This window comes from Seriola dumerili, unplaced genomic scaffold (assembly GCF_002260705.1).
Source record: "Seriola dumerili isolate Sdu_G_001 unplaced genomic scaffold, Sdu_1.0 BDQW01000008.1, whole genome shotgun sequence".
Classification (NCBI taxonomy): domain Eukaryota; kingdom Metazoa; phylum Chordata; class Actinopteri; order Carangiformes; family Carangidae; genus Seriola; species Seriola dumerili.
The window spans coordinates 263,013-280,177 of record NW_019174263.1 but is presented as its reverse complement, the minus strand read 5'-3'; the positions used below and the strand labels follow the sequence as shown (position 1 = coordinate 280,177).

At 43.6% G+C, this 17,165-nt stretch overlaps 1 protein-coding gene across 5 annotated transcripts in view; it reads right to left on the bottom strand.

The window, feature by feature from the left end:
- The window catches only part of golga1 (golgin A1), a 33,291-nt gene extending 29,895 nt beyond the window's left edge, over positions 1 to 3,396 (bottom strand). For 4 of the 5 annotated variants that reach the window (XM_022746487.1, XM_022746504.1, XM_022746521.1 and 1 more), the window contains exons 1-2: positions 3,229 to 3,396; positions 1,276 to 1,568 (exon numbers count right to left, since the gene is read on the bottom strand). In XM_022746487.1, the coding sequence (XP_022602208.1) occupies positions 1,276 to 1,404 (129 nt within the window). In that variant the 5' untranslated portion in view covers positions 1,405 to 1,568; positions 3,229 to 3,396. The remainder of the gene's footprint in view (positions 1 to 1,275; positions 1,569 to 3,228) is intronic. The other variant, XM_022746495.1, reaches the window with a different exon arrangement.
- Positions 3,397 to 17,165: the final 13,769 nt, after the last annotated feature.

The following is a 17,165-nucleotide window of genomic DNA, read 5'->3' as shown; positions in this document are numbered from 1 at the left end:
CTTGTTAAAGAAAATCCCTGGCTACTCTTCTAACCTGGTAACTGTCAGAAATCATATCAAATGGTGTTGCTAAACTTGAAAGTGCTATTCATTTTACTGTTTTTCAATCCAGGCTGACTTTAATGGTCAAGGTGTGACCACAAACCACACACAAATGGTGTGAGGGGCATGGCCTTTTTGAAAATAGGATTTTTGCGCCTTGATTACAGCACCATGTGGTCGACTGCACTCATACTTCTTGGGGCAGTAGCACACATCCTTTCCAGTTATTTCATAAGTAAGTAAGTTTCGTGTTTCTCACTCATTCCATATTCCATATCTTTGGGTCAGGACAGGGAGCTGGCCTTCCAAAGCATTTAGAGACAGAACTCTAGGGGGCACCAATAATAGTACCTCAAAATCTGGTGAACAAATTTTCACCAAAATTGGTACACATGTTCTGGAGGTGAGTATTAACAAAAATCTTAAGTGCCATATTGATTGATGAAAGTGGGCGGGGCCTATTCATCAATACGTGCTATCTTAAATCTTTGCTCAATTTGCAGAGAGGTGGAGGTTATAACTCGCCCTCTGAGCAGCTACAGTGACCCAGTATCAGAAAGTGACGAGACAAGGCAACTGGACCAGGGCTAGCTGGTTAGCATGCTAACTTCAGTGGAAGAAAAGAAGGGATAGTAATAGAGGCAAAATGGACACAGCTGTTAGTAAGTAAAGGAATAAATTGTGATGCTTTCACAGTGTTTCTTCTAGACTGGTATGTAAACAGCTTTTAGCGCTAACAGTCAGTAACTGGTTTAAAGCTACACTTTAGTTTAGCGATGCACTACAAGGATGTTCTACAGGTTGATGATAATGATCCAGCAAGAACAAGTCAGGAACGAGTCTAACTATTACAAAATGTTAGATTAATATTCATCAGTTAAATACTGAACTATTTTAACTAAGCTGACCAACAAATACTTGGCCACTGCTACTTCATCTCCCCTTGTGTGTGCGTTCTCTAACTTAGGACTTTTTTCGTCTTTTGTGGAAAGTGTGTTTCAAGTATCCTGGAAAGCGCTCTATGAGGAAAATTGATAATAATAATGATAATAATATTAAACACTGTCAAAGCCCTGTGGCAGAGACCAGGGGTTGTGAGTGTTTTACACTGTGTAAAAAGATCTTAACAGAACACAACATCCAAAAAATGGCTGATTATAAAATATAACAAACCATCTAGAAAATCACAATAAACCAGGCTAGTGACGGTTGTTAATTTCACAGAGTACTTACAAAGTCATCCCCCGAATCCGCCCCCACCGAGGTGATGGATTCCTTACTAATGGTTCGTGGTATACGGACACCACTCCGTGGTGCTGTTGCTGCCTCCTCTGCAATCTTCTTCTTCAACTTGGCAAACATGTCTGCCCTTTCAGTATCTCTTTTTCAGTGCAGTTTCCAGGCTGTTAAGAGTAAGTGACTTCATGTGATGTAGAGTTTATGGCTCTTTGTTCTGAGAGCTGAAACACATTCTGATGCAGAACCACTCAACAGAAACTTGTACTGGAAATCTCATCCTGCTACATCTAGAAAAAGAAAGAGATACTTGTTAATGTGGCAAGATTGACAACAATGTCACATTGGTGTAATGAGCCCAACAACAATATCAAAACACACTCTTTTTGCATCCATTATTATCAGTGATGAGCAGCACTGGGGCTCCACAGGGGACTGTTCTGGCTCCGTTCCTGTTCACCCTGTATACAGCAGACTTTAAATACAACTCTGAGTCCTGCCACATCCAGAAATACTTGGATGACACAGCTATCATGGCAGGTATCATGAACGGCAAGGAAGAGGAAACCCTAACCCAAGACCAAGGAGATGGTCATGGACTTTCGGAGGTCTAGGCCTACCCTTCAGCCAGTCAACATTCAAGGGAAGGACATTGAGGTGGTGCACACTTATAAATACCTAGGTGTGCACCTGGACAGTAAACTGGACTGGTCCCTGAACACGGATGCCATTTACCGGAAGGGGCAGAGCCGGCTCAGGTCATTTGACGTCTGCAGTGAAATGCTGCACATGTTTTATCAGTCAGTGGTGGCCAGTGTACTTTTTTTATGCAGCAGTCTGCTGGGGCAGCAGCATGTCCGACATGAACACAAAGAGACTGGACAAGCTGGTAAAAAAGGCAGGGTCTGTGCTTGGCAGGAGTATGGACTCACTCAGGACTGTTGTGGAGAGACGCATGCAATGTAAGATGGAGGCCATCTTGGACAATACCAACCACCCTCTCCACAACATTCTGGCAGGACAGAGAAGCAGATACAGGTGCAGTAAACCTCTCATCTCACTGCACTGCAGAACAGAGAGGTTCAGGAGATCCTTTGTTCCCACTGACATCAGGCTATACAACACCTCAGCCAAAGGAAGTGGACTAATCTAATTATTATTGTTTATTTATTGTCAACTGTTATTATTATTATTATTATCAACAATGAGCTAATGGACACGTGAATTTCCCCTAGGGGATAAATAAAGTATCTATCTATCTATCTATCTATCTATCATCATCATCATCATACAGTATATCAGGCAGCCTACTTTGACATATCAATGACAGCTAGATGTTTTGGTTGTGTTTGTTTTGTCTGTCTACTCTGTAGATCACTTCCAGCAATGGATCTAGCTGTTATTTGTTAGATGCTAGGTATTTAGGTATTTAGGTATTTAACTGGAAAAACACTCAGTGTTTGTCACACTGTCTTCAGAGACAAAATACATTCAACAACTGTAATAAAGATTGCTGATCATATTGTAACTCCAGGCAGATGGAACACTTCTGAATGCTCATTTTCAGTCCTTTAAACATTGGTCTTATTGTAGAGTTCATAACATCTGACACTAGAGTAATTATACAATTCATTCAAAATTATCGTAGATTTTAAAAAAGATTCTTCAGACTTGGAAACTAAATGTGTTTCCATGGCTGAGCTACAGTGAGTTCCGAATGTTAACTCAGTCTTCCGGCTAACGTGTGACTAGTAAGTCAAAGTACCGGCTCCACGGTGTCTTCTCCGTGTTAGCCGCATTACTAAATGTACAATTACATTGTCGGACTGTTTTTAACAGACAGCTAGCCAGCTAACTCTTCTAGCCATAACAATGAGAGTTACGTTACCGCCGCTGGGTGCTGTTAGCTGTCGTTAGCTTCCTCGTTCTCTGAAGTCGTCTTTCTCTTACCATATTAGCTTTGAATAATATCCGTCCGCGTCGTTTCTGGCTGCTCAATAGCCATTCTCTCCATTTCTCTCTTCACACTCAAAAACAGCTAACGTTGTCTCTGTCGACGTTAACCCACTGCTGTTGTCCCGTCTGACAAGCTAGCTGCTGCTAGCCGCTGAGCTACACGTAATCACCCCAACACAGATGACAGCCGACGTCACGGCTGTGCCTCTACTCATTGGCCTGAGAGTAGACTGGAACCATGAGTAGAGGTGGAGAGATACAGCTTGCGACATGTGCCGCCTATAGGCGAGAAGATGAACAGCAGCAGTAGTTTCAGGCCTACAGCTCTTTATTTGCGTGTGACTGTATATTTATCTGTTACCCAGAGTTAAAATGTGTCTTATACACAGAAGATCAATGTTTGATCTTATTAGTTTTATTAGGTGATTACGTATTATGTGCCTGCAATGCATTGAAGGCATATATTATCATTCTGCATACTTATTAGTGTGAATGCTGAGGCATCTTTATTGGTGGGATTGCTGAACGAAGCAATCCCAGTATATGTTGTTGTCAGGTCAAAAATGTTTCTCTTTATTAGTGTGAATGCCTCAGCATCAGCTATTGTTATTCAAATCTTTATTATTATTCTTTTTCTTCCATGGCAGTTAATTACTCCATGGCAGCTAATTACTCCTTCATACTTTGTGCTACAAAGTATATACATATATCAGAACGTTCAGTTTGTTCAGGGCTTTCCTGCTTGCATTCAATTTTTTTCTACTATTTAAAAGTGGACGACTGGTTCTGCTTGTGAACAATAGATGGTGCAACCCCCGGCCACATCACAGTGAAGGAGAAGATCTGCTGTTGGCATATAGAACTGTTGGCAGTTGGTCTTAGACCATACTATGTACAGAGGGAGTTCTCACACATTGTCGCCATTGTTGTTTACATTCAAGGGAAAATAAGACATTAGATCTGTTGTATGCAAATGTTAAGGAGGCCTACACTGCTTCAGCTCTACCACCACTTGGCAAATCAGATCATAATCTGGCCTTCCTACAAGCCCTGTGTACTGAGGCAGACTGCAACCACCCGCTCATTCAGGAACTGGACCCTGGAGGCCAGTGAGTGTCTAAAAGACTGTTTTGAGTGCACAGATTGGAATGTCCTGTTGGAGTCACAGGAAAATGATAAAAGCAAGGACCCTGACCTTGATAGAATGGTTGAATGTACCACGGACTACATTAACTTCTGTATGGACATTGTAATACCAGCAAGAACTGTACACTGCTTTCCAACAACAAACCCTGGATCACCAGTAACATCAAGACTCTCCTCAACCAGAAAAAAGAAGCCTTCAGGGATGGAGACAGGGAGAAGCTCAGGTTTGTGCAGGTTTGTGTGTCTCAGGGACAGTGATGAGCAGCACTGGGGCCCCACAGGGGACTGTTCTGGCTCCATTCCTGTTCACCCTGTATACGGGCGGACTTTAAATACAACTCTGAGTCCTGCCACATCCAGAAACACTCGGATGACACAGCTATTATGGCGTTTATCAGGAACAGGAAGGAGGAAGAGTACAGGGATCTGACGATGGCCGACAAGAACTGCCTCCTTCTGAACACCTCCAACACCAAAGAGATGGTCATGGACTTTCGGAGGTCTAGGCCCACCCTTCAGCCAGTCAACATTCGAGGGAGGGACATTGAGGTGCTGCACACTTATAAATACCTAGGTGTGCACCTGGACAGTAAACTGGACTGGTCCATGAACACGGATGCCATCTACGGAAGGGGCAGAGATGGCTCTTTTTCCTCAGGAGGCTCAGGTCATTTGATATCTGCAGTGAAATGCTGCACATGTTTTATCAGTCAGTGGTGGCCAGTGTACTTTTCTTATGCAGGAGTGTGCTGGGGCAGCAGCATGTCCGACATGAACACAAAGAGACTGGACAAGCTGGTAAAAAAGGCAGGGTCTGTGCTTGGCAGGAGTATGGACTCAATCAGGACTGTTGTGGAGAGATGCATGCAATGTAAGATGGAAGCCATCTTGGACAATACCAACCACCCTCTCCACAACACTCTGGCAGGACAGAAAAGCAACTAAAGGTGCAGCAAACGTCTCATCTCACCGCACTGCAGAAAAGAGAGGTTCAGGAGATCCTTTGTTCCCACTGCCATCAGGCTATACAACATCTCAGCCAAAGGAAGTGGACTAATCTAATTATTATTGTTTATTTATCAGCAACTGTTATTATTATTATTATTATTATTAATATCAACAATGAGATAATGGACACATGAATTTCCCCTAGGGGATAAATAAAGTATCTATCTATCTATCTATCTACTCCTTCATACTTTGTCCTACAGAAACCTTTCAACTATCAAAACGTTTGGCTCTTCTGTAGATTATTGGATGTATTCAACATTTTGATATTATTAATAATTTTTGAAATATTTAGCTTCTGATAAATTTTTTTTGCAATTCAAATGAATGAAGATGATGTTCAAATCCTTGAAAACTTCAGCCTCTTTAAGTTTCAACTACTTCAGCATACTTTCAGCTACAGACTTCATTCACACTTTAACTTTTTGATATTCTTCAACAGTTTTTGAATTATCACAGTTTTAGTTTCATGCTTTTCTCATTACATTTTTGTTTTTATAATGGGTGTGTATTGCACGGAATGTTCGGGGCTAGAATGGATGACATCATCGCTAGAGTGGGAGAAGCTCTAAAGATTTTCTGAAAAAAATCCTTGTAACTCAAATATTTTCTTCCTCATTAGTAGACAAATTTCCCCTGTTACATATAAAGTATCTACCTCAGCACAAAGACTAACAAAATTTGAAATGTGACCCTCCAAGTGATGCAAGCTCCCTCAAACTCTCCCATAGTCTGCAATACAAATTCGGGAGCGGATTTCAGGAGAAAACCAGAACTGACCCTTTGGTTCTAGAAACACCAAAGCCACATAGAGGCATTCAGGAAAGTCTTGTGGCGCTGACCATGTGATAATTTTGCTGATATTACTGTATGTACCATTTTGTATTAGATGGCAGGAGTTTGAGATGTTCGATGACCCCTTTCTCCCATAGATTTGTATGAACTCTGTGTCTTCAACAGCCAGAAACTCTCTCTTACACACACAGACACACCCAAACACACACACACACACACACACACAGCACACACACACACACACACACACACACAAACACACACAAACTGGAGATACACATATACACACACATGGGTACATACACACAGAAATGGACACATAGAAAGGTAGACAGGTAGATAGAAAGACGGGCAGATAGACATGTAGATAGACACAATTTCATTCAGGAAACATTTGGCTGTTAATTTCAGTTTGAAATCAGTCTGACTCCACATTACTTGTATTCTAATTGGTGGATTACTTTTGGCGCTCATTGTGATTAGTCAATTGCCTTCGGAGCTCATTCTGATTGGTGGATTACCTACCGGTGTTTTTCAGGTACTACCTTTTTCAAAGAGAAAGACAGGTGGGCACCCAGTGAGACAGCATTCTCACCATGGCAACTTCTGAGTGGAGGGAGGGGGCACACATCTGGGTCAAATTACCTGATTAGAGACTCCTCTGATATCTGTGGTGTTTATCAATCTCTGCAATGATTTATACACATCTCAACTGGTTTCACTGGAAATATGTTTCAGTCCAGTTTTAATCAGGAAGCCTTCAGCTGTTAATTTCAGTTTGTCATTGTAACTGACACAGAAACACACATAAATACAGGCAGGCAGAGAGGTACACAGACAGAAACACAGGCAGACAGACACAGACAGGTACACAGACAGACAGACTGATAGACACACGTGCGCGCACACACACACACACACACCAGACACAGACACAGAAACACACACATACACGAACTGGAGACACACACACACACACACACACACACACACACACACAAAAACAGACACATAGACAGGTTGACAGGTACAGAGACAGGCAGGTAGATAGACACAATTTTATTCAGGAAACCTTTGGCAGTTAATTTCAGTTTTCAATTTAACTGACTCCTCATTACATATATTCTAATTGGTGGATTACATTTGGAGCTCATTCTGATTGGTGAATTACCTTACCCAGTGTTTTCAAGGTGCTACCTTTTTCAGAGATAAAGAAAGGTATGCAGCCAGACAGACGGACAACATTGTCACCATGGCAACCTCTGAGTGCAGGGAGGGATACACAACTAGCTCAAATTACCTGATTGTAGACTCCTCTGATATCTGTGGTGTTTATCAACCACTTTGCTGACATATCTATCAAAATCCCGCTACAGACTGCACCAACACTAAATACAGAAAATTATTTACACATCTCTAAACTGTTTTCACTGGAAAAATGTTTAATTCCAGTTGTAATCAGGAAGCATTCTGCAGTTAATTTCAGTTTGTCATTCTAAATGACACAGAAACACACATTAATACAGACAAGGAGAGAGGCACACAGACAGATAGAAAGGCACACAAACAGAAACACACAGACTCACGCACGCAAACAGACACAGACACACACACATACAAACGCACAAACCAGTTACACACACACACGGACACATATACATTGACACACACACACGGGACACACACACAAACACACAGACACATGCACTGACAGAAAGCTATTTACAAGTTAGTACTCATAGAGGGAGACAACATGACAACAACATGTTTCAGTTCTCAGCTTTTGCAGATAACGGAGTTCAGCTCCTCCAGTTTAACATTTTTGCATCTAACTTTTCAAAGCACTGTTCATCAGTTAATATGAGGTACTTTTTCAACCATTTTAGCATTGTGTCAGTAATCTCCTTCAGGTGTGACATTACAAGTTTTCAATTGTACATTTCTTCTTTCTTTGGTTTTTATTTTCAACCAATTTAGGCTATTTATCTTTCAACTAACCTGGTTTTTACATTTTGTATATTTTGTACAGTTTTGTGCTGTTTGTTACACCTTACATCAACTGTTTCAGGACATTCAACCTCCAGCTTACAAGGTCTGCTTTCAATCTTCAGCTATTGCTTCAGCTACTTCAGCTATTGGTTCAGCTACAGCATTGCTTCAGCAGTTGCGGCAGCTTCTTCAGCAGTTGCTTCAGCTACTTCAGCATTGATTCAGCTTCTTCAGCATTGCTTCAGCAATCTCATTCAGCTCTCAGCAATCACACGCATTTTCAGCAAGAAATGCATTTTTTAGTTGGTGGGATTGTTTATGTTGTTGTCAGTTTCTCTTTATTATTATTATTGTTGGGATTGCTGATTGAAGCAACCCACTATATGTTGTCAGATCAAAAAATGAAAATTTTGGAAATATTAATAATTTTGTTGGATTTTTTACAATGGGAGTCACTGGAGAGAATGTTCAAATCCTTGAAAACCTTCTCCTCTTTGAACCTCATTTAAACTTTAAACGGGTCTTACGACTTTCAGTTATTTAGCCTGAATTCAACTTTTTGATATCTTGTACAGTTTTTGATTTATCGCAGTTTACGTTTCAGACTTTTTTATGATCATTTCAGTTTATAATGGGTGTGTATTGTGTGGAATGTTCAGGGCTAGATTGGGTGACATCAACAAAATCAACCAAATAATTGGTAATGAGTCTAATTTGCCAATAAGAAGTCCATTTCTCCCAGGACACTGCGTTACTAGTGTGTGTGTGTGTGTGTGTGTGTGTGTGTGTGTGTGTGTGTGTGTGTGTGTGTGAGATGTCTGCTGCAGTTACAACAATAACACACAGAGTGAGCGAGAGAGAGGGAGAGACAGAGAAGCTAGTGCCATCTGTTAAGCTAAAGTAACTAGCAGTTCTGAATAGCATGTAAACAACTGCTGAGTTACTGAAAGTCGTTGAAAGGAGCAGAGAGCTCTGAGACCAGAAGCGCTGGACCAGAACTAGTGTAAGTTTGAATGTACAGCAGGTAGTTAGACACTGTGACGAAAAAAACAGCAACATTAACTGTGTTCAGACAGAGCAGCAATAAACTCTACCAGTAACAAAAACGGACTGAGGGGACACCACACTGACATCAGCACGTCAGCATGTCAACATGTGAACAGCGTCATTACTATTAGTGAAAAGACATCAGTAGAAGTAAATCACTGTGTAAAAATGTTCTCAGGCAAAAGAACAAAGTAAGTCAGTTAAAATGTTTCTGAGTAAACGTGTTACTACATTACATTTGAAAATGGGGAGAGAGGGATAAAATATGTTATAGGTGATAATAATGATATATGAAAAAAAGATCAAATTAAAGAACATCTTTAGGTTACCAGATATATCAGTTCCCAGGTGAGAACGAAATCAACCAATTCATTGGAGTTAGGCACTTTGGAGACTGACCATACACCTGATAATTACTGATATACTCAGTTGTGTCAGGGCCCGGGTAGTTTTGTAATATATTTTGGTAGGTTTTGCATTTGTGTCTTATCTACTTCCTGTTTTATTTTGGTGTGTGTTCTTCCTTGTATTGTCTAGCTTCTTTCCCTCCTGTTGATTGCCTCCCTTCCCCTAATGTAATACACCTGTGTCTCGTTATCATTCAGTGTATATATGTGGTGGGATTTTTCCCTTCTGTGCCAGATCGTCTTGTCAGATTCCTGTCAGTGTTCCAGCATCTGTTTCTATGTATATATCTATATCCCTTGTGTTATTGACCAGTTTTTGCCTTTTGGATACAGAGTACTCGCCTAGTGATTTTGTACCTCTGCCCCGTGGATTGGATTTATTTTTGAAATTGGACTGAGTAAACGACTACCAAACTCTCCTTGTCTTTGTCCCTGTCTCTGCATTCTGAGTCCACCTGTTCTGTGCTTGATAGTATGATCTGGCCAAGACATGGACTCAGCAGAGTCAGATCCTGTTCGTGCTGCGTTACAGGTACAAGGACAAAAGCTACATCACCAGGAGAAGCAACTTGCAATGGTTCGCCAGGAAGTGACAAAGTCTTCCAGGAATAGTGAGGCTGCCTGTGCCACTCTGTCTGCTCAACTGAACTATGTCATCAATCAACTCCAGGTGCTTGAGCAGACTGCAGCTACTCGTGCACCAGGTACTGAAACAGCCACTGCAGCACCACCTGAAAGTCCTGCTCCACCTGCAGCACCCCGAGATTCGCAGCTGCTGCGCCTGTCCAGTCCTGAACGCTATTCTGGTGAGTCCGGCGACTGTCGCCCTTTCCTGGCTCAATGTGAGCTGCATTTTGAGTTTCAAGCGTCAGCCTTTGTCTCCGACCGTGCCAAGATACCCTATATCATATCCTATCTCTCTGGTCGTGCAAAGGTTTGGGTAACAGCAGAATGGACTCGCAGATCCGCAGTCTGTAACTCGCTGCCTCTATTTTTAGAGAATTTTAAACAAATTTTTCAGTCTACCATTCCCGGCAGGGAGTCAGCAAAGGCTCTGGTGGTCCTGAAGCAGGGCAGAAAATCAGTCTTAGACTATGCCATTGAATTTCGCACACTAGCAGCAGACAGTGGATGGAATCAGCCAGCTTTAGCAGACGCCTTTTTTAACGGCTTATCTGAATCTATCAAGGACCATCTGACCCCCTTAGATCTACCCTGAGTTGGATGCTTTAGTTTCCCTCACCTAGCGGAGCGTCACCGGACCCGCATGCTCCAGGACCAGCATCGAACCCCAGCTCTTCCTCATCGCCGAATCTGGTCATCAAGTTCATCAAAACCCCGGAACCCATGCAGCTTGGACCCACTCGACTGGCAGAGTGAATGAAGGGAGATGCCTCTACTGTGGCCAGCTGGGTCATTTCGTTGCCTGTTGTCCAGTGAAAAGATCTTCTTTCAGCTCTTCAGTCAGGACCCTGGTGAGCATTACTAACTATAAGAATCAGGCAAAGACAGTTAACGCCCTTCACTCTCACTTCTGACTCTCTCTCCCTCAGCCGTCCAGCTCTGGGGGACTCGGGTGCTGATGCTAGTGTGGCGAGGGTAGGGTGAATAATTACACTAACAGACGTCAAATATGTTTGAGAGAAATTTACACTGTTGCACAACAACGCCATCCTGGGAATTTCACCCAGAGAATTTTGGTTTTAAATACTAGACACACAGGTTCGTTCTATTCACTTGGCAAGAGACGTGGTTCAAGGTATAAAAATATATCTTTTATTACAATCAGTTAAAATAAATAATAATCAAAATCATTCACACAAGGGGAAGGGAAACTAGGTGGACAAGTGTTAGTGAACGGGGAGTGGTTCACCCAAAATAAATAAATAATAAGTAAATAGAAATAAATCACCCACACACACACGCTTTGAAGTAACCAACACCAGGGAGCACAGCACATCAAACGAGGGTACACCACCACCAGTCACCGCCACCGCCACCACCACTGGCCTCCGACAACTGAAACAGGAATAAAATATAATTAGGGGAGTTGCAACTCAAACAAAAGAAATAAACAACAATTAATGGGCAGGTTAAACCTAGAAAACAGAGATGTACAAAAGAACTAAAAACCTTTTAAATATCCAAATGATAACTGCCCAATAGAAATCAAAACAAAATACCTAATTCAAAGAAAATACACAATTCAAAATATCATTTAACACAAGAAAAACAAAGGAAATCAGGTTGACACCAATCAAAGGAACCCAAAGAAAAGAAATAGAAATTAATAACCTAAGTAATTAACCCAAATTTAATTTATACAACCCACACCTCACACTCATACAATTAAATCATTAAGAGGGGAAACCAAGCTCAGTCCAAGGATGTGTAGCAATGCCATGCAGAGATGCTGTGGAAACCTGACTGCTTCAGGTAGACTGCAGCAAAAAGTCTTTTGGAAAGCCAATAGCTTTAAAGGTCAGTCGAAAGATGCAAACAGTCAAAACGCCACCCAAGCAGCAGGTAAAGCAGCAGAGCAGCAGCAAAGCAGGCAAGACGGGAAACAAGCTGGAAATAGAGCCGAGACAAAGCAGCAGCAGTCCGATCTGTGGTTTCACCTAACCAAAACATACTGTTCAATTAAGCCGAAAATGTTGCAGTTGCAAAAGAGACAGAACATACCTTCAGCAGAAGTGTGCGCACACACACTCATACAGGAGGGAGGACAAGAGGGACAGATCCAGACATCAGCATTTCCTATGACTAGCATTAGCCGTCTAAATGCAAACATCACAACGCAGAGAGAGAGGACACTTACCACAACCAAATGGGAGCACATAGGAGTGGCACGGAGCAGCACACACAGCGGCACACACGCTGTGGTGAAAAGGGAGCCGGCCTCTTACCGGAAGCGATGCGGAAAGCGCAAGAGCAGGGGAGAGGGCCGTCTTAAATACGGGCCCCTGCTCATGGATAGGCTTTCAGGCCATCAGGGTGCGTTCAAGGTATATTATGTGCAACACATAGGCTATGCTGCCACACTAGCATGATGGACTATGAACTAGCTAAAAGCCTTAACTTGTCTAGCCAGCCCATTCCTCAGCCTCTGTCGGCCACAGCTCTAGATGGTCGCCTCTTGTGCACCGTAACTCACCAGACTTCACGGGTGTCAGTGGTGTACTAGGGGGGTCACACAGAGCAAATGACTTTTCACCTGTATCACTCCTCTCACCACCCATTAATGGCTAAAACAGCATAACCCTCGTATGGACTGGGCCACCAGCAGAGTGCTGAGTTAGGGGGAGAGCTGCAGGCAGAACTGCTTCCCTGCTCCAGCCACATCCAGTGCTATGGAGTCTGCTTCAGGGGCGGGCACTGACAGAGTATCCAGATCTCTCGGGTGTGCCAGAATGCTACCTTGATCTCAAAAAGGTATTCAGTAAATCCAGAGCAAGTTCTCTCCCACCTCATAGGCCCTATGACTGCGCCATAGACCTTCTCCCAGGTGCCCCCATTCCTAAGGGACGGTTATACTCCCTGTCGACCCCTGAGCATCAAGCAATGGAGGATTACATAAACGCTGCTCTTAAGGCTGGCATAGTCCGTCCTTCTTCATCACTTGCAGGGGCAGGATTCTTTTTTGTGGATAAGAAGGACAAGTCACTCCGGCCCTGCATAGATTACACAGGTCTGAATAACATCACGGTAAAGAACAGATACCCACTCCCACTGATCTCCTCGGCTCACGATCAGCTCCAGGGGGCTAAGGTTTTCACCAAACTAGATCTCCGCAATGCATACCATTTGGTGAGAATTAGAGAAGGGGACGAGTGGAAAACTGCTTTTAACACCCCCATCAGACATTATGAGTATTTGGTGATGCCTTTTGGCCTAACTAATGCACCTGCTGTGTTTCAGGCCTTGGTGAATGATGTTTTGAGGGATATCATAAACAGATGTGTGTATGTTTACCTGGATGACATCTGATATTTTCTCCAGATTTGACCTCTCATGAGCAAGCTGTACGACACATTCTCCAGAGATTGCTAGAAAATCAACTGTTTGCGAAGGCTGAAAAATGTGAATTTCACAGGAGTTCTGTTTCCTTTCTGGGTTATATTATTGGGGAGGGACAGGTGAAGATGGACCCAGAGAAAGTCAAGGCAGTGATGGAGTGGCTCACTCCATCTACCCGCAAGGATGTTCAACGTTTTCTGGAGTTTGCCAATTTTTACCGCAAGTTCATTAGGAACTTCAGTATTGTTACTGCTCCTCTCCACTCTCTTACCTCTTCTAAGGTTCAGTTCTCCTGGTCTCCACAAGCGGATGCAGCCTTCCAGCGTCTGAAGCAGAGCTTTGCCACAACTCCCGTGCTGACTCTTCCCTCCCACTCCAGCCAGTTCATTGTTGAGGTGGATGCCTTGGACACCGGCATAGGGGCCGTGTTATCCCAGCAGTCAGGTAAAGACGACAAGATCCATCCCTGTGCATATTTGTCCAAAAAGTTGTCTCCAGCAGAACGGAACTATTCAGTGGGCGATCGAGAGCTGTTGGCTGTAAAGACTGCACTGGAAGAATGGGGATATTGGTTGGAGGGGGCTGAGCAGCCGTTCGTAGTATGGACGGATCACAAGAATTTGGAATATCTGAAGAGTGGTAAGAGGATGAACTCACGCCAAGCAAGGTGGGCCCTATTCTTTTCTAGATTTCATTTTATTTTGTCTTATCGCCCGGAGTCTAAGAATGTTAAGACAGACATTTTATCCCGTCTCCACTCCCCCGAGACCAATCCAGAAGAACCCAGTTCCATTCTCCCAGCAACATGTTTCCTGGGGGCAGTCTCTTGGGAAATTGAGTCCATGGTTAAAAGGGCAAGTCAGACTGTTATTGCACCTGTGGGGGGGGGGGCTCCTAACAGACTGTATGTACCACCAGATTTGAGGGGGATGGTAATCCACTGGGTTCATGCCTCCAAGTTCTCCTGTCATCCTGGGGTGCGGCGGACTATATTTCGCATTCGGGAAAGGTTCTGGTGGCCTGCTATAAGAAAGGATGTCTCAGACTATGTTTCATCGTGTTCTGTCTGTGCCCATCAGAAGCCCTCTACTGCTCCCCCAGCTGGTCTGCTTCAACCCCTTCTAGCCCCGCATTGGCCCTGGTCAGACATATCCGTTGATTTTGTCACTGGATTCCCACCCTCTGAAGGTAGTACCACCATACTGACTTCTAAGATGGTGAAATTCATTGCCCTTCCTAAGTTACCCTCTGCCAAGAAAACGGCGGGGGTCCTGCTTACTAACGTCTTCAGACATTTTGGAATCCCCAGGGACATTCTGTCCAACCGGGGGCCTCAGTTTGTGGCACGGTTCTGGGGGGCTTTTTGCCAGTTGGTGGGGGCTAAGGCTAGTCTAACATCGGGTTACCACCCTGAGAGCAATGGGCAGACGGAAAGGCTTAACCAGGACCTGGAGGCGGGTCTTCGATGCATCACAGCCCAAAACCCCTCAGCTTGGGCCAAGATGCTTCACTGGGTGGAGTACGCTCACAACACCCTGCCCTCAGCCTCCGCGGGGTTGACGCCGTTCCAGGTGGTTTTTGGCTACCAGCCTCCTATGTTCCAGACCTTGGAAAAGTACTGTCAGGGCCCAGGTAGTTTTGTAATATATTTTGGTAGGTTTTGCGTTTGTGTCTTGTCTACTTCCTGTTTTATTTTGGTGTATGTTCTTCCTTGTATTGTCTAGCTTCCTTCCCTCCTGTTGATTGCCTCCCTTCCCCTAATGTGATACACCTGTGTCTCGTTATCATTCAGTGTATATATGTGGTGCGTTTTTTTTTCTCATACATGAGAGTAATAAGGGTAAGAGTTAATGAGTCTCATTAGCCAATAAGAATCAGCTTTGCTCATCTCTGCCCAGATACTGCGTTACTACCACCTGCTGAGACAATGGTTGCTATCAGCTTCTGAATTTATATTGCAGTGTACAGAAGAAGTATGCGTGTGTGTGTTAGTCTGACTGTGTGGGCCTGGCTGTGCTTTAAACCTCATAGACGTCAATCAGGCTGTTAACAAGCATCACCTGTGTGCAGCTGGGAGACAGAAATGACACAGATCTGAGCGTGATTTTGTCTCGACAAGCCTCTCGTACGATTGCTATCTGTGGAAAAAACGGTAACTCCTATCAGAAGCATGAGCGGCCCATGACCGGCACAAGACAGTGGAGTAAAGTCCTGTCTGGCTGTGTGGCTTCTGCTCTCCTTTGTTATTCTCACAGAGTTAGCTGTTCCATGAAGCCCTAGAACTCTGCTGTGGCTCCTGTAGCTGGCTGACCTTGTGTTGTAGCTGCTGATTCTGAAGAGAACTTGGTTCACTCTCAGTTAATCCTAAGCAGGTCGCTGCTGTTGAGAAGAAGAGTGTTGCAGTCCGCTGTGAGAAGGCCTGCAAGAGAGCTGTTGTCTCAGGTACCTGGGCTGGGGGCATTGTTGCACCTTGAAGAGCTGACAGGGGAGAGGAGCTGCTGCTCCTGAGAAAGCCAAAAAGAGAAGAGAAAGAACAAAGGAGATCTGGTTTTGTTTGGTGACACACTGACACACACTGACCAACACTGACTGGTCAGTGAGGTCCCTGGGTAGGGTTGTCCCCAGGTGTGAACAGTGAGGAGCTGTGGGGAAGTGAGTTCTATTGTCAGTAGAACAAAGAGCATGTGGTCTCCACCACTTGAGTCCCAACAATCGCTAGAGTGGGAGAAGCTCTAGAAGTCTAGAAGAAAAAATTCTGGGTAACTCGTCCTTCTGTCCACATATTTCAGTCTTCACACATCACGGCTTCCTCAGTAGTAGACAAAATGCTGTTTTGTAGAAAGTGTCAACCTAAGCACAGAGATTTACAGAATTTTAATGGTATAGGCAGATAGATAGACAGACACACACACACACACACACACACACACACACACACACACACACACACACACACACACACACAGTACTAATGCAGTATCCAGCGAGAAATGGATAAAGCTGATTCTTATTGGCTAATTAGACTCATTAACTCTTACCGTTATTACTCTCAAGTATGACAGCATCTATGAGGCAAATCAGCACTGTGTATATGTGTGTTCATGTCTTTCTATGATTGTGAGGACATTTTTGTTAAGATATGTTTGTACACACATATGTACAGATATATATTGACAGACACACAAACCATCTCCACCTTTTGATAATCATCCTATAAAAAAATCATCATTTTGGCATCTAATTTTTCAAAGCACTGCACTTCAATTAATATGAGCTGCTTTTTCAACCATTTTAGCATTGTGGTCAGGTTATCTTTTGTGTGTGTGTGTATGTGTGTGTGTGTGCGTGCGTGCGTGCGTGCGTGCGTGCGTGCGTGCGTGCGTGCGTCCCTGCCTGCCTGCCTGCCTGCCTGGGGTGGTGGTCCGGTTCCTTCTCCTGCCAACCCATACATGCACGTGTCATTCAGCACTAACACTAACGATCTGTAGTGTTCTCTCATGTTGTTCGATTAATCCAGTT